Here is a 19589-nt window from a genome sequence, read left to right on the forward strand (position 1 = left end):
TTAGAAATCTGGTTTTGATTTAAATTGAGTATAATATATTAGTGTGACCCAAGGGAAGAAGTAACTGGTAAACTTATAAATACAATGACGTTGGACTGAGATTTGGCATTATCTTTATGTGGTTTATGTTTGCTATGGGCAATCAGAAGCTTGTTACTACTGCTTTATTAGTTGTACTCCTTTGTGAAAACTTAAATAACATGAATCCATCACTTTCCTATAGCTCTACGACTTTAAACAAGATAAAGAGAAAATGAAAATCAGAAATGTATATTAAATTCTTTTTTTTTTCTTTCTGAAAAATCAATACAGTAGTTTATTTTGTATTTGTAAGCTATGATTTTTGTATTAGAATGGGTTTTTGAGATGAAACAGATGCGCTTTGCTGTATTGCTGTTTTGTCTGTGTCGCCTGCTGGCAAGCCCAGGAATGGATTTTAATATTGTGTTCAGATCGTCTTAGATTCAAAGCCTTATTAGCTTGAAAGAGCGGAAGTTTAAAAAAAATGAAAAAAAAACCAGTTTTAAAGTGTAGATAAATTTTAAATACTTTGGCCATTTTGTAGTTATTCACAACTTACATAACACTATATTCCGGTAAATATTTCTTATGAACAATTACAGAAAACATCTGTGGTTGGATTTTATGGATATTTGCAAGATGTATGGACATAATGTGGACTTGTGATAACACATGTGAATTATTGCCTATAAAACAGAGAGTCAGTGCCTTGCTGTGCTAGTTATTACTACCCTAACAGTACTTTAGACAACTTATATGCATATTATTTCATTGATATTCAGTAAGCACAAGAAATGTGGCACAGAAGAGCTGGACTTTCCGTGTTTGATCCCACATGTAATATATTGTAAATTGATTTTTATGGTGCAACTTTGTTGATGGTAACTGCCGTATTCTGTCAGAAATTTGATTAGAATGTATTTTGTGATTATGACCGGAAAAATTGTAATGTTTATCTAGATTTAGCCAACATTGTTTGGAGTTTGATTGGTAACAATTAATGTCTGCTTGTGATGGTTTGTACTTTCCACAGATTTGCTGATAGGTTTCTCAGGTTCTTCATCAGCTACCATTAATCACTGCGAGTGTTTAATCAAGTTTGGGCTGTGTACTTTACGATATATACCATTACACTTGTTGGCAGAAATGAAAATTTATCTGTCATAATAATTTTATTTTACTTTGTAAAGATATATCCATACTGAAAATTAAATGCCTATTATATAGAATATGATATCCTAGATATGGTGGGGATGGCATGCTGTTCCTAGTGTTTTAGGGTAACATATATATTGTTATATACAACATTAAATGTCATATGTTATAGGCTGCCATGTTTGAAGAATAACAATTAATTGATATTCATCTCAAAATAAAGGAAAAGTTCCACTAGTCAAGTTCATTTTTCTCTTTATAAAGAAATCTTTGTTAGGTAGGCAAGTTGAATATTCTCTTCAGAAGTAAATCTTTGCATTACAATGTAGGTAGGCAAGTTGAATATTCTCTTTATTAATAAATCATTATATTACAATGTAGGTAGCAAAGTTGAATATTCTCTTTATAAGTAAATCATTGTATTTCAATATAGATAGCAAAGTTGAATATTCTCTTTATAAATTAATAATTGTATTACTATGTAGATAGCAAAGTTGGATATTTCCTTAACCAAAAACAGGCCCTGGGATCTTCCTCCAACATGAGGAATTTAGTTTCTTTAAACACAATCATGTTGAGTCTGGACTTCATATCTGGGATATTTCTTTGAATCAGTTGAGATCCTCACCTGATAACCATATACATAGCATTGTTAGACATCAACAAATAGCTCATAATGAATTGAACATGAATATTATTGACATTTGGTCAAATCAACCTGGTGAGTGATACAGGTCCTCTTGGCCTCTTGTGTATACTGTGGGGCTAGGTGTTGGGTACTAACACCAGCTGTATGAGGGGACATGAACTATGTACTGTTGGACCAGATGTAGGGTCTGTAACAGGGAGTTAGAGGGGACATGAACTGTGTACTGTTGGACCAGATGTAGGGTCTGTAACAGGAGTTAGAGGGGACATGAACTGTGTACTGTTGGACCAGATGTAGGGTCTGTAACAGGAGTTAGAGGGGACATGAACTGTGTACTGTTGGACGAGATGTAGGGCTGTAACAGGAGTTAGAGGGGACATGAACTGTGTACTGTTGGACCAGATGTAGGGTCTGTAACAGGAGTTAGAGGGGACATGAACTGTGTACTGTTGGACCAGATGTAGGTCTGTAACAGGAGTTAGAGGGGACATGAACTGTGTACTGCTGGACCAGATGTAGGGGCTGTAACAGAAGTTAGAGGGGACATGAACTGTGTACTGTTGGACCAGATGTAGGGGCTGTAACAGGAGTTAGAGGGGACATGAACTGTTTACTGTTGGACCAGATGTAGGGGCTGTAACAGGAGTTAGAGGGGACATGAACTGTGTACTGTTAGACCAGATGTAGGGGCTGTAACAGGAGTTAGAGGGGACATGAACTGTGTACTGTTGGACCAGATGTAGGGGCTGTAACAGGAGTTAGAGGGGACATGAACTGTGTACTGTTGGACCAGATGTAGGGCTGTAACAGGAGTTAGAGGGGACATGAACTGTGTACTGTTGGACCAGATGTAGGGGCTGTAACAGGAGTTAGAGGGGACATGAACTGTGTACTGTTGGACCAGATGTAGGGGCTGTAACAGGAGTTAGAGGGGACATGAACTGTGTACTGTTGGACCAGATGTAGGGTCTGTAACAGGAGTTAGAGGGGACATGAACTGTGTACTGTTGGACCAGATGTAGGGGCTGTAACAGGAGTTAGAGGGGACATGAACTGTGTACTGTTGGACCAGATGTAGGGGCTGTAACAGGAGTTAGAGGGGACATGAACTGTGTACTGTTGGACCAGATGTAGGGGCTGTAACAGAAGTTAGAGGGGACATGAACTGTGTACTGTTGGACCAGATGTAGGGGCTGTAACAGGAGTTAGAGGGGACATGAACTGTGTACTGTTGGACCAGATGTAGGGGCTGTAACAGGAGTTAGAGGGGACATGAACTGTGTACTGTTGGACCAGATGTAGGGTCTGTAACAGGAGTTAGAGGGGACATGAACTGTGTACTGTTGGACCAGATGTAGGGGCTGTAACAGGAGTTAGAGGGGACATGAACTGTGTACTGTTGGACCAGATGTAGGGGCTGTAACAGGAGTTAGAGGGGACATGAACTGTGTACTGTTGGACCAGATGTAGGGGCTGTAACAGGAGTTAGAGGGGACATGAACTGTGTACTGTTGGACCAGATGTAGGGGCTGTAACAGGAGTTAGAGGGGACATGAACTGTGTACTGTTGGACCAGATGTAGGGGCTGTAACAGGAGTTAGAGGGGACATGAACTGTGTACTGTTGGACCAGATGTAGGGGCTGTAACAGGAGTTAGAGGGGACATGAACTGTGTACTGTTGGACCAGATGTAGGTCTGTAACAGGAGTTAGAGGGGACATGAACTGTGTACTGTTGGACCAGATGTAGGGGCTGTAACAGGAGTTAGAGGGGACATGAACTGTGTACTGTTGGACCAGATGTAGGGGCTGTAACAGGAGTTAGAGGGGACATGAACTGTGTACTGTTGGACCAGATGTAGGGGCTGTAACAGAAGTTAGAGGGGACACATACTATCTTATTAGTAACACTCACCTGACAGCAAAAGAAGGACACTCATCCATATTTGCGGTTAACCAGTGTTCCTAACAAGTTCATTTACAGAATTGGATTGTAATCAAATTTTGAAAAGCTAGAGGTCCTCTAATTCTCCATTTGTCATAGGCTAATTTGATCATGGGTACACAATCAAATGATTACCAGGCCAGTTAACACTCTAAGTGGTTTATATGTTGGCCCCGGCTCGTCAGTTCGCCATGCCTTTTAAGGGCTTGGTTTGTTAATTACACCCATGTGATGAGTTTTTCACCAAGTCATATTACTGCAGTTTGACAGAAAGAAATACTTGTTGACAAATTGTTTTGCTAGAAAATTGAGTTACTCTTGCATTTTTTGTGAGTGGACCTAGGTCTCCTCTGTCTGGATGGCCGCTAATGTAGTTAGGCTCCAAAAAATGGGACCATGGACAAAAAAAGAAAAATGACATCTGGTTTGGAGCAAGCTAATAAACCTTAGAAACTCTATAGAGATAGTTGAACTCTGTGAGAAAATTGAGAAGTGGAATAGAAAAGGTGGCTATTTTAATGTCTGTTGTGCTGTTTATTATGTCTGCTGAGGTGGAATCATCACTAAAGTACTTCGGAAGTCGTTTTTATATTGGTAATGTTGAAATTGTCTGTCACTCTCTTCTGCCGGAGGAGAGAAAATTGCTGTTTTGTTGCCATACAGCGTCCTGTTATTATGGTGTGTATTGGTTTTTAAATGCTGGTTTGTTCCAGAAAGTTATTTTATTATTTATTTTTGTATATTTCATACACAAAAAACTGACAATGTCAGACCTAGCAGACCATACTAATACATGTAATACTTTTATCAACAGTAAAAATGACAGTAATGTACTGTCTGTATAGCATCTAAAAGAAGGTCCCTCCAAGGTCCTATACCAAAATTGTCATCTTACGAAATTTCGGACAGTCAACATTCAAGATTAATTCTCCTTTGATCATCGGTGAAGTGGCCGAGTTTTAGAGCTCTGTGGAACAGTCTGATCATATGTGTCTGAAACAGATAGTGTATCGCCCATAACACACTATAACACCTGTTTAATTGTAACCTTCTCGTCTTCAGGAGTTTATACTGCATACAAAGATAATGCTTAATATATAATAAAAATGACATCTTAAATCTATTATTGTCAAGAAAATATTTGTTTGCATTATCAAATTTAAAAGTCATAGAATACTTGAGGCAATTAAATTGATGGTCACGGTGTACTGGTACCTATATATATAGATTATATTGATGGTCACGGTGTACTGGTATCTCTATATAGATTATATTGATGGTCACAGTGTACTTACTGGTACCTATATATATATATATATATATATATTATATTGATGGTCACGGTGTACTGGTACCTATATATAGATTATATTGATGGTCACGGTGGACTGGTATCTCTATATAGATTATATTGATGGTCACAGTGTACGTACTGGTACCTATATATAGATTATATTGATGGTCACGGTGTACTGGTACCTATATATAGATTATATTGATGGTCACGGTGTACTGGTACCTATATATAGATTATATTGATGGTCACAGTGTACTGGCATCTCTATATATAGATTATATTGATGGTCACGGTGTACTGGCATCTCTATATATAGATTATATTGATGGTCACGGTGTACTGGTACCTATATATATATATATTATATTGATGGTCACAGTGTACTGGTACCTATATATAGATTATATTGATGGTCACGGTGGACTGGTACCTATATATAGATTATATTGATGGTCACGGTGGACTGGTACCTATATATATATTATATTGATGGTCACAGTGTACTGGTACCTATATATAGATTATATTGATGGTCACGGTGTACTAGTGCCTACATATATAGATTATATTGATGGTCACAGTGTACGTACTTGTACCTATATATAGATTATATTGATGGTCACAGTGTACGTACTTGTACCTATATATAGATTATATTGATGGTCACGGTGTACGTACTGGTACCTATATATAGATTATATTGATGGTCACGGTGTACTAGTACCTATATATATGGGTACCTGTGTATCACATGCATGGTACCATTTTATTTAGTGGCTACAGTGAGCATCCCTGTCACACAGGTAGTGCTGTGAATATGCAATATTGGTCTTGCTCCGTATTTCATATTTGGAATAAAACCAGGAATATCAATAGTTGGTTGAATGTGATTATCTTTCCCATCTGTCATTGCCCCCGACATGAGCCACTCCAGTTGTGTTTGCGTGGCGGTTATTGAGTGGTACTTTGATAATAACACCCGAGTAGCTAAACAAAGACAACTTGATTAAGGCCAAGATTTGTATTCCAAGCTTTTTCATTATCTTAAATTTATTGCTTTTATCAGCCATTACTTTCTAGGCTATGATATAGTTCTAGTCTATATAAGCTCTTCTGTCATGTTAATGTTATGGACAATTTTGCAAATATTTTTTGTCCTTATGACGGTGCTTGAAAGCTTGTAGGAAGTTTTGAGAAATCAGAATAAAAATTGATTTTTGATAGAATCAACCCCTGTCCTCTGATGAGTCAACCCCTGTCCCCTGATAGAGACAACCCTGTCGTTTGATGAGTTGACTCCGTCCCCTAATAGAGACAACCATGTCCCTTGATGAGTCTACCCTGTCCCCCTATGAGTCCATCCTGTCCTCTGATAAAGACAACCCTGTCCTCTGATAGAGACAACCCTGTCCCCCTATGAGTCAATCCTGTCCTCTGATAAAGACAACCCTGTCCTCTGATAAAGACAACCATGTCCCTTGATGAGTTTACCCTGTCCCCCTATGAGTCCATCCTGTCCCCCTATGAGACAACCCTGTCCCCCTATGAGTCAATCCTGTCCTCTGATAAAGACAACCCTGTCCTCTGATAGAGACAACCCTGTCCTCTGATAAAGACAACCATGTCCCTTGATGAGTTTACCCTGTCCCCCTATGAGTCCATCCTGTCCCCCTATGAGACAACCCTGTCCCCTATGAGTCAATCCTGTCCTCTGATAGAGACAACCCTGTCCTCTGATAGAGACAACCCTGTCCTCTGATAGAGACAACCCTGTCCTCTGATAGAGACAATCCTGTCCTCTGATAGAGACAACCCTGTCCCCCTATGAGTCAACCCTGTCCTCTGATAGAGACAACCCTGTCCTCTGATAGAGACAACCCTGTCCCCCTATGAGTCCATCCTGTCCTCTGATAGAGACAACCCTGTCCTCTGATAGAGACAACCATGTCCTCTGATAGAGACAACCCTGTCCTCTGATAGAGACAACCCTGTCCTCTGATAGAGACAACCCTGTCCCCCTATGAGTCCATCCTGTCCTCTGATAGAGACAACCCTGTCCTCTGATAGAGACAACCATGTCCTCTGATAGAGACAACCCTGTCCTCTGATAGAGACAACCCTGTCCCCCTATGAGTCCATCCTGTCCTCTGATAGAGACAACCCTGTCCTCTGATAGAGACAACCCTGTCCTCTGATAGAGACAACCCTGTCCCCCTATGAGTCAACCCTGTCCTCTGATAGAGACAACCCTGTCCTCTGATAGAGACAACCCTGTCCCCCTATGAGTCAATCCTGTCCTCTGATAGAGACAACCCTGTCCTCTGATAGAGACAACCCTGTCCCCTATGAGTCAATCCTGTCCTCTGATAGAGACAACCCTGTCCTCTGATAGAGACAACCATGTCCCTTGATGAGTCTACCCTGTCCCCCTATGAGTCAATCCTGTCCTCTAATAGAGACAACCCTGTCCTCTGATAGAGACAACCCTGTCCTCTGATAGAGACAACCCTGTCCTCTGATAGAGACAACCATGTCCTCTAATAGAGACAACCCTGTCCTCTGATAGAGACAACCCTGTCCTCTGATAGAGACAACCCTGTCCTCTGATAGAGACAACCCTGTCCCCTAATAGAGTCGACTGTGTCCTCTGGTCTGTACATGTGTGAAATGAAATCTTCTTGTCTTTCTAGGGGTGGCAGGAGATCAAGAGACACTACTCCACAAGGTCGAAAGGTGAGTACTTTTAATATTATTGCATGTTTTTGACTGATTTTGTTTTGGCAGCCAACATTCCCATTTCAGAAAAATAATTGACCCATTTAAAGAAAATTGTTATCTAATTATCTACTGACAGTTATAGGTTACGTTGTTAAGGGCATTAATGAGGTCTCTCCATCCCTGTCTGTTGCTGGCTAGTTAGCTCACCTGGTCCGAAGGGATAAAGGCCATACCCTGGCATTCTAGCCATCTGGCCGTCCATCAACAATACCTTGTGAACACGATAACTGGAGTTAATATCAACCACGTTTGATGGAAATTTTTAGCCATATATCAACATGATCTCGGACAAGTTCAAAAATGGGAATTATTTGACAGCAACTTACAGAGTTATTGCCCTTTGTAGTAATATTATCATTAACAAGTTTTGAGCTCACCTGGTCCATCAACATTTCCTTTAGATCCCTACTTGTCCTAACACACAAATGAATTTTGAAATTTGGTCTGAAGCATTATTGGGCGAAGGAGATCTAACATTGTATAAACGGAGGATGTGGCTCCCCTGGGGCGGGGGGCATGCGCAGGGCCTAATATATGGAAATTGAGGTAAATCCTTTAAATCCCTATTTTTCCTGAACGCCTGAATAGATTTTGATGAAATTTGGCCTGGAGTATCATTTGGCAAAGGCAATCTAAGTTTTATATCAATGGAGGGTGTTGCTCCTCTGAGGCCAGAGGGGAAGGTCCTAATAGGGGAAATTGAGGTAAAAAAAAATAAAATCCCAACTGGACCTGAACGTCTGAATGAATTTTGATGAAATTTGGTCTGGAGCATTATTTGGAAAAGGAAATCTAACGTTGTATAAACAGAGGGTGTAGTTCCCCTGGGGCTGGAGGGGCGGGGCCCAATAGGGAAAATTTGGATAAACCTTTTAAATCTCTACTAGTCCTGAATGCCCAAGTAGATTTTGATGAAATTTGGGCTGGAGCATTATATGGCAAATGTATGAATGATGGATGTGACACTCTTGAGGCAGGAGAAAGGGGGCCCCAATATTGGTATATATATGGTATTGCTTCAAACTGAAATCTGTACACCTTGGTTTTGGACGGCAAACATACTTCACATTTCTGTTATTGATATACATGTATATATACAGTATTGCTTCAAGCTGAAATCAGTGTCGGAAGGAAACATAGTTCACATTTCTGCTATTGGTATATATACGGTATTGCTTCAGGCTCAAATCTGTTCACCTTGCAATTTGGTGTCGGACAGAAAACATACCGCACATTTCTTTTATCGTTTTTCATTGTATTTTGATGAACTGTTTATTTATCATAAAATTACGCAATTTAGGATGATTACTTGACAATAACAAGTTGACTAGAGATTGTGTTGCCACTTATCTGTGTAAGGTATCTGTTTAGGATAGAGCACAATACGATGTGGTCATACATCAAAGGAAATAGACCAGTTCTTACACGGTTTGCAGCAACAGTCTGCAACTACTTGGAAAGCAGTGATCAGATTTTTATGTATATTTTATTTGATTATAAAACCTACATGTGGGGATGTGATGTTTTAAGTATCACACATTGAAGTTTATAGGTCTAAAACAGGTCATTTCACATGGTTTAAGTTGGATATGGAGATGGAAATAGAATTGTGGGGGACACCTTTAAACCTACTTGAAACGTCAAAGTTTCATGTCCGTCAGCTTGCCTTGAGGCACGTAATGATACTGTTGACTATCATCCTATTACACTTCTCAGATCACAAAGAAAAATGCAGTTCCGAGTTTAGCTTTTGAAAAGTTTTGTCAAGTTGTGTCACAACTGAGCTCGTTACTCATCAGTTTTATGTCATCCTCAAATCATGTTCATACTGTAGTTGTATTTGGTGACAGTACAGATGTCTGAAACACGATAGTTTACGACTTGTTGAAAGTGTTCGGCTTGCCATTCCCCTTCTCTGAGAGCTAGTCAATGGTATTGTGAGTTTATTTCACAACCCGATATGTTTACTCATTGTTATCAAAGGAGTCTGGTATTTAAACTTCTTCTTTGTCCTCATCATTGTATAATATCCTCAATATGTCATATAACGAATTCCTAAATTACAAAAAACACCTCATCTTAGTTTTCTCTGGGAGGTAAAAACTGGGGTAGTGAGTTAAACTGCAATAAAAACATGTTAAATAATTATGGGAATGGAAACTACGGTGATGACAGGATTGTGTTTCAGGTAGTCTGTAATCCCACCATGAGTGTTGTCAATGTAGACAGCAGCCTAATATGTTGATTGAATTTAAATACAGCCCTGATATGGGGAGGAAATCCAACCTACCTCCTAATGTTACATGTATGAAGGAAAACTGGTGGCCAACATGTGGCGTTTTCTTAATTGTACTTTACAATGTTGTCTGTTCTTTAGATATATAAATGAAATGTGGAATTCATTTAAATTATATCAGTTTCTCGTTGTGAATTGTCTATGTTAGGCTTGTCAAGTCAGATGTTAAAGTCTTACGGTTGAGTCAAACTTAATTCAAAATTAGCATGATTAAAGACTAATTAAATTCCAATGGTAAAGACTAATTTAAGTCTTACATTACCAAGTCAAATGTAAGTCTAATATATAGTCAAGTCAAGTGTTAGTCTGATGGTCAAGTCAAACTCAAGTCTAAAACTCAAGTCAAGTGTTAGTCTGATGGTCAAGTCAAACTCAAGTCTAAAACTCAAGTAAAGTGTTAGTCTGATGGTCAAGTCAAACTCAAGTCTAAAACTCAAGTAAAGTGTTAGTCTGATGGTCAAGTCAAACTCAAGTCTAAAACTCAAGTAAAGTGTTAGTCTGATGGTCAAGTCAAACTCAAGTCTAAAACTCAAGTCAAGTGTTAGTCTGATGGTCAAGTCAAACTCAAGTCTAAAACTCAAGTCAAGTGTTAGTCTGATGGTCAAGTCAAACTCAAGTCTAAAACTCAAGTCAAGTGTTAGTCTGATGGTCAAGTCAAACTCAAGTCTAAAACTCAAGTCAAGTGTTAGTCTGATGGTCAAGTCAAACTCAAGTCTAAAACTCAAGTCAAGTGTTAGTCTGATGGTCAAGTCAAACTCAAGTCTAAAACTTGAGTCAAATGTTAGTCTTATGGTCTAATATTGTCTATGTAAAAGGTTAGTCTATTAAACACTATTATATATAGTCTAATGGTTGATTCAAAGTCTACTCTTATGGTGGAATCATCAATATTCAACTCAGGCTTGAGTCTAATGGGTGTCATATGTCAGTCTAATGGGTGTCATATGTAAGTCTAATGGTAGTCTAATGGTCAAGTGTTAGTCTAATGGTCAAATGTCAGTCTAATGGTCAAATGTTAGTCAAAAGGTCAAATGTTAGTCTAAAGGTCAAATGTCAGTCTAATGGTCAAGTCAAGTGTTAGTCTAATGGTCAAGTGTTAGTCTAATGGTCAAGTCAAAGTCTAGTGGTTGAGTTACACTCAACACTCAAAAACTATTGAATTATTAGCTTTATACTAGAGTGACTTTTAATTTTCAAAAATGTGGATTTATTGTAAAAATCTCAAATTTGTTTTCTCTCATTTACATTGTTTACAGTCTCTGCCGTCTCCTTCTGGTCGACGAGGAAAAGATTCTCCATCCATGGAGGTGGCATCACAGTCCAGATTTGATGTAAGTATTTTCTCGAAGTTCATGTGATCAAGCATACCTGTTGGTAGGCAATGATGTATGGGGTTGGCTACTGGAAAATGTTTTTTTTATTGCTATGCAGTTTTGTCAAATCTAGAGTTGTCATAAGTTTACATTGCCATCCTGTATCAAATGCAACATGAATTTTGATATAATTTCTATCGTAATATCAATATCAAGTGTTGTAAGACATCTATTTCTTTAGATTTCTCCAACGTTGTACAGGTCCTTCCCTGATGTATTTTAAAATCAAAAGATTGTAAACATTCTCTCAAAAATACCAACATATGGTTGTCAATTTATGCATCTTACACAGATATGAAATTTGAAAAATAATTTTGGATTAAATTAAAAAGTTATAATCGTGATTGTGTACCAATATATACTTACATGATATGGGTATTGAAAATATGAGAAAAGGGCATTTCAAAGTCCATCATGGTTTTTAAAAAGTTTTTGTTTGTTTGAGACATGGGCTGTTGGACTTTTATAGTGTACATGTATTTCTTCAGAAATTTACTTCTTGGTTCTAAAATATTACTGTTCAGTAGATTTTACTCTTTGAGAAATTATTTACAAATATATGTAATAGTGCATGTTATACATCCCGTCCTAATAAATGTGAAACATAAGGTCATCAGTAAATTGGAACTAGAAAGGGTACTTATACTCTATACCACCTATACACTCATAAATACCCATCTTACTCTATCACTACCCATCTAATCTCCAATCCAATTACATTTCAACGTTTTTCATGTGCCCCTGGTCGAGCTGGCTTTGTGTGTTGATGCCACTTAACTTGTGGAGCAGGTGCTTTCTGTGGCAACTAGGCAGCAAATTAAGTCAACACAATTTTTTTAATTCAACACTTCTCAATTATTTTCAGTTTTATAAGGTTTAGCATATGTACCATGGACATGTATTGGAAATATTCTGTTCTTTAACCATTAAATTGAGATAAAGATTTAGGAAGGTTTTCCCTTTACATATCAATTATTGAACAGAACATTTATAGCATATCGTTTAATGGGTGTCGCCCTATTCTGATAGAGAACTGTCCATACTAGACTCTTAAGGGGACAATCACACCGGATCCTAGAATTTGAGAAAAAGTTAAATTGTCCCATTAAATAGTGAGTATAGACTTGGTCACAGATGTGACTAGGTAGGTACGGAGTAAAATCAGTGACCAAGACAGTCTTTTACAGCATTTTGCTCAAATTACGAAATTCAATTCTGATCCACGTTACATTTTATCTGTCTCGGTCTTGATGGAAAAAAATCTATAGGGATTTGTACCAGTGGACATAAGACCAATTATTCTGTGATAGCTCAAGGTACCATCAGAGGATGTGCTGTCTGAGGATAGGACTAGGCAACCATACTCGCCAAGATTTACATGGCTTAAATACATTAATAGTAATTGATGAAGGAAGTACATTGATATTTTATAGTAAACCATTTTAATAATGCAAGTTCTTTTCATAGATTGTTCAAATAGACATGTACCCTCTCCTATAGTACAGAGTCTGTGTACCAGGTACAGAATCTGATGTTCATTTGTCAATTACTTTTTTTCAATATCACTTAATAAAACAAGTTGAATGAGAAGGTGGGGGTTAGATAAAGTGTTCTTAGGTAGGTGTGCAATAGAGGGCACTGTTAATTCGATATGCTCACTCAACTAGGGCGGTAGCGCTCACCTCAAAATAATCATACATTACTGTATGTGGCCAGTGCCTCTCTGAGAAAGTAGTAATTATTTAGAGAAATTTACCAGGTGCGAAGTTAGGAAAGACTGAAAGTGTACTGTCAGGATTGGCTGACAAAAGAGTGATTGAGAATTATTTATTGGAAAGCAATGTGTGTTTGATAAGGTAAATACAGTGTGTATATTGTATTGTAAGTGTGTTTGTTTTTTTGGTGAGATAATTACAGACTAGTAGACTGATGTAATTCTGAAAAGTTGGTGCTCAGAGAAAGCTTTGTGTGACCACAACACAACCATCAATTCCATGTTTAATCTACCAATTAGTGTTTCCATTTTTCCCTATCTAACACCTCATTACAAGATATTGGAAAAAATATTTGCAATTTTTTTTTGTTTATTGAATTCTGTCACAATAATTTATAATCATTCAGTGTTTTTCACCACTGGGAGGGAACATGGGGGAGACATTAATGATGTAGTTTAAAATACTGTGGTTGTCTATATTTATCATAAAAATTACAGTCTTGAGTTTGAAATTAAAGTTGTATAAGGAAATTAAAATACAGCGTTTTTTAAAGAATATGTTCAAAAGTTCTTTTCTATTTTTGTTTTTAATACAGAAGGCAAGTTTTGTTTCCCACGAGAGACCTGATGGCCCACGATTAGTATACATGTATAGTAATTTGTCTGGGTAGGGTGATTATCAAGTGCTTGCTCACGATTGATTATGTAGTTAATTTGTAGAGCTGGCACACAAAAATCTCTTAATTTGGAAGAAGAATTGACAAAATGCTGCACTGTGTGGAGGTCATGTTGCAGTCCATTGTTAGAATACCCCTCCCTCTGTAATGATAATGTTAAAAATTCAGGCAGAATACTTGAAATGTTTGTACAAAGGGCATAAAGCCTGTCTGACAAAATGGAACCTTTATGTTGACCAAGTGTAATCTGCTGTTAAATGCTGTGGTCAGGATCCTGGTCACAGTCTAACCTGGGCCATGAAGAAGAAAGCGAGAAATTGTGAGCATGTTGTCTGGTTGTCGAGAGACATCAAATACTGTGGTGTTATCACTGAATAGGATTAAGTGTTAAGTAGCGGCATGAGTGGGCCCCAAAGTTTTTCTTCATTACAGATTAGATGCATTACAGGCTCGACCAAGTAGTCAAATGGAGTAGCTGATAATTTCATAATCAAGAAATATGCCTTGTCTGAGTGACATAAAATGAAAGTGATCAGTTGAAAATCTAGTGATAAGTTGTTGTCAATAAGAACAAAGTAATTGGCTCTATCAGCCGACTTTTGAAGGTAATTAGTCAGGTTTTGATAGGAAATACGCCAAGATTTGTCAGCAATCCGTGTGATAATAGACTTGTATAGTTACATCAACGTTATAAGTACACAAATAAAGTAGAATAACTCCCCATGGATTAGATGATCCAACATTAAAGGGTTGCCACCGCCATATACTATGTCAAATAAAATTCCTCACAGCTTATTCTCCTATTTTTTGATACACAATTGAATTACTCATGAATTAAGTGAAATAAATAAAAGTACCATTACTCGGTTGAAAAAATATATATGAAATTCTCGGTGCTGGTAGAACCGTGATTGTCACGTCTGCTCAACTTAATGGAACTAAAAGTACCTTTGCACTTTCTGATTGAGATTTAAAAAGTTTGAACTTGAGTTGTAATGTGAAAGTAAAAAATTTAAGCATTTGAAAAGATTTCTCAAGTAGAAATTAAAAACTTTGATTTATTAAAGTGCATTTGCATTTATTTTAAGTGTGAGATCATTTTTCAGGTGTATTTTACCAAATTGGTTTCTTTTCCCAATTTCGAAATGTAGATAATATGAATTCTACTAAACAGATTATGAGATGTTTGATGGATAGCATAGCACTGAATTTTTATCTATGACTAGAATCATGTTTATTCTGGCTTATATGAATGACATCAAATGTTACATATTGAGGATATGATGTTTTGTTGGATTTTATTACAAGGCTTTTTGCTGAAATGGAATCATCGTCTGATTAATATTCAAGTCGGTTTTGAAATATTAAATAGTTTCATAGCTTCATGATTTCAGTGATACAAAATGTACTATGAGAGAAAAAAATAAGATTTTATATAAGATTCAGTTGTTTGTGGTATATATATATGTATATATATGTATTTATTAGTGATATAAATGATTAGACAAACATTCAAAGGTGAATTACATCGGGTTACAACCAGGCCCTGTTTCATTCCTGAACTTTCATATCGCATCAGAAGATTTAAAGAAAGTTCCTTAACAAAGATATTTTTTACTAAAACCCAATAATGCTTTCCTATGGAAAACTTTTTAGTTAAGCAACATTTATGAAGCTAGGGCCTAATAATATTTATATTTGGAAGAACAATTTAAATCCATTACTAATAAATTTCCACATGTATTCTGTATCACATGCATGGTTGAATTCAGACTTTGTACAATATGTGGACTTGGTATGATCCTATCAGGACAGATGGACAGACTAATGATCTAGATATTATTGCTGGTTACTGGTTTACCCGGATTGTCTGAAGCGACAACTCGAGGAAACGGAGTACAGCTCCATTCAGTTGAGGTCATTACATTAATTGACCCATGAATGCATACCGTAGAAACAAAATGAAGACAAAGTTTTTGTAAACAATTTGTGCGACTGTTGAGACTGTGGCCTGTCAGAGCGGAGATGGCTGAGCACATTGATGACTGGTTCATGTGGTCACCGCGGATACCAGACCCGGGGTATATGTTTTCACCATATACTTGAAATTTTGACAGGTGAATGTATCATCCTGTCCTACAGTATTCAACCAACACTGATGTTTTGTGTTTTCAATTTCAAAATTGGTAGTGATAATTACTTCTATTGTGACTGCAGCAAGTTTTTCTCCACGATCTGTCATTTAGGTGTGAACAAATATGGCCGCTCAATATTCTTGCATTGTGTGGTGTCAGGTAGGGTTGTACATTATCTCATTAATTAGGTCCTGGTGATTGGTACAGAGTCATTACCATTAGGGCTGACCAAAATAGGTGGCATTGTAATTTACACTAACCATAAATTTGTAGTGTTAATCATATATATTTACTACCATTGTACAGACGTCACATTCTTACAATAGTCAGTTAACCCCTCAAAGTACTAGTCCTTGTCAAATTGATTCTTGTCTGATCTGTGGCACCTTGCGACACGTTTTGTAGACTTATTTCTGTTATACAATACTCAGGAATTATCATTTACTTAATATTGTAAGCAGCATTTTTCAAAAAATTATCTGTAAAAATATTTGAAAATTAAAAACTACTTTTTTTTTAAATGTGCAGAAATACTTACTTTTGGTAAACAAGTTTTTTTTTTTGTTTTTTTTTGTATTCTCTTTGATGTAGAAATATATATTTTTTATATGCTCAAATACAAAAGAATTTAAATGGTCACATGCATGATTATACCATGACAAGGGAAACAACTCCAAAGGTATTAAGGGACATAAGTTAAAAAAAAAAATCTAAAGATTCTTTGATCCGAAATTCTTTTGATGCTGGTTGGATATGTAATTAACTCAGTTTAAAAAGAAAATATTTCTTAATGTTTTATGGCAGAAATTCCTGATATTTATACCCCTATTGTAACGTATGTGTTGCTCTATTTTAAGCGTTTCATTATGAACAGACCAAAAGATGATTATAACATATTTATTACAAACCTACATGTCGTGTGACATTTCTGATCTAAGCCTTTGCTTTATACATGATGTAACAGATACAGGTACATTGTATCTAGCAACGTAGAAATACTTATCTGGTGGTCCGTAAAGTCGCAACAATCATAACTCTTCTCATCAAAACAGGAGTGAATATAATTACAGCTTACTTAATCTCACATAATTAATTACCACAATTTGATTTAATTTTCTAAAATAAAATTGCCAATTCATGTACTTCAAGACGGGTAGTTTGAGAATGTCTTATAAATAAGTACTGCTACATGAATTGATAAAACTCCTCACAAGGCATATCGTAGGCTTCACCTTCTAATTGGTAGTTCAAATTTATTTTTGAAAATTGCTCTTTAAATACATCTGTTGCCTCTAGACATTAAATAAAAGCTTTGAAAAAAGTGATCTAGTATGATTAGGGAAACGTGACCCTTGAATCTGGTTTGTCACATCAGTCAGTATTACGCAACGGTGCAGTCCATCCGTACAAAGTGGGGTGTGTATCAGATTATGCTTAGTGGCTTAGTGTGGCAACATTTTTTTTCCTGTTATCATGGATGTCATCTTAAGTTCATCTTTGATCTATGCAGGTACCTGGGTCCCGTAAGATTTTCACCCATTTATTTTCCAAGTCGTCCTGAGATTTAATCTGATTGACAATATCACGGAAATGCCTTTGTTTGGTATCTGCCATGAACTGCGACGACAGCGATGTCGCATGTCTTCAAGTATAATCTGCCCATGGCTGTTTTTTTGTTCCCGTAGAGTTTCTCAAATTAAAACGAAAGATGAGCCTAGTTGTCTTTAAAGTACAAATTCTATGGCATTCTCTGGAGGTGTGGGTGATTATTTTTTTACGAGCATTAAACGATTAAGTGTAATTATAGCGCCGTTTGTCTTGTATAATTAGTGTCTTGTCTGGTAGGTATTTATACATTTATAGAATCATGATGTTATTGCCAAAAAATCTTAGATTGGTAAGATGAGGCTTGGTGAAGAGAATTATTTATGATGAATGGTTCAAGAAGACCACCCTTTACCTGTAGTCCACAGATTTTTTTTTACTTCTCCATAGCGATGGATCCCGGAGATCAGGTTCCCTAGAGCCGCCACACTTGAGGGTTACTTATGCATAGAAATCAACAGATCTCTATTTATTAATCGTACTATCAGATTTTTTTTTCTGTATGAAGGTAGTCAGAAGATATTCTTAATTAATTTGTAATTAAAGAAGTAAAGTAATTCAAGATAACATCAAAAAATTATCACTTCTTTTGAAGAATTCTATTTGCGTTTTTTGGATAATAGATTTTTAAATACTTAAGTCTGCTGATTAATGTGAGATAACGGGACGTCCAGTGTCCAGAAAGGTAGGAGGCAGTGTACGTATCGACTCGTGACTAATGACTGTACTAATAAACTGGTACAGGTAATCAGGGATGAAATACAGGTAACTTAATCAACCTACGCTGTTGGATAGAATTTGATGGCAAACTTTCCTTCTGTTTAACTTTTTGGTTACTGAGAACATATAATTGCTGTTTTGTTTAGAAACAAAAAACAAAAAAACACACACACACAAAAACAAAAAAAACCCAGCTGAATGGTGAAATAGATTAATGATATGTAGCAGTTAATTTAAATCACTGCCTCCACTAGGATCGAACCAGGAACCTCTGGCTTACTAGTCTTACGCTCATCCTGTCGACCTGGAGAGAAGACATTGTTAGCCGAGTGGTATATTGTGGCTGCTATTTACCAGGGTTACAACACTTATAGGTAAAAAAGGAACATTTTTATATTACATTGTTAACATAGAGATTGTATTTTAAAGATTTGGGGAGCGAAACATTAAAAAAAACCTTCAAACATAAAGTAAATATATTGGATGTGTACATTACTGGATGAACCACTATTAGCTTTTTTAACTAAATCACATTGTCCTCTATAATCAAATAAATAACATTGTCCTCAACAATCATATGAATGACATTGTCCTCAACAATCATATGAATGACATTGTCCTCAACAATCATATGAATGACATTGTCCTCAACAATCATATGAATGACATTGTCTTCTTTTATGATGCAAGATCTTTGGGGTCAAATATGATGACCGTGAATTAGCTTAGGTAGCTGAGTGAACAGCTATTATAATTACTTGTCGGGTGGTTAAATTAAATAAATTACCTAGACTCACATCCTTGCATGGTTCAGGGGTCAAATTTGCTATCAGTATTGTTTAGATATGAATCAAGAAAGTCATAGGGGCCAGAGGAAACATTTGAGTATCTTTGTAACCAATAGAGTTCAGTAACAGTATAAGACTATTCAACATCGAGTCCATAGTCGTGTAAATTTTAAATAAGATTTACACGTAATCATATAATGTTTCGTGTGTCTCCGCTACCATTTGAATTAAGTCAACATGTGGTATTTATTATATTTGCTATCTTTTATAATAACACACATACATTGTATACATAAGGAAAAAGGCTCAACACCAACCACATCATCATACCCAACTTATCGCACTAAAACTTACTCACATTGTATAACTACAACCACATCATCATACCCAACTTATCGCACTAAAACTTATTCACATTGTATAACTACAACCACATC

The 19589-nt window shown here is 36.8% G+C and overlaps 1 protein-coding gene across 2 annotated transcripts in view; it reads left to right on the forward strand.

Annotated features, from left to right (window-relative positions):
* Positions 1–19589, forward strand: part of LOC117325244 (E3 ubiquitin-protein ligase Rnf220-like) — a 68068-nt gene that overhangs the window by 30387 nt on the left and 18092 nt on the right. For both annotated transcript variants that reach the window (XM_033881343.1, XM_033881345.1), the window contains exons 3-4: positions 7757–7799; positions 11397–11471. In XM_033881343.1, the coding sequence (XP_033737234.1) occupies positions 7757–7799; positions 11397–11471 (118 nt within the window). The remainder of the gene's footprint in view (positions 1–7756; positions 7800–11396; positions 11472–19589) is intronic.

This window comes from Pecten maximus, chromosome 4, assembly GCF_902652985.1.
Source record: "Pecten maximus chromosome 4, xPecMax1.1, whole genome shotgun sequence".
NCBI classification, from domain to species: Eukaryota; Metazoa; Mollusca; class Bivalvia; order Pectinida; family Pectinidae; genus Pecten; species Pecten maximus.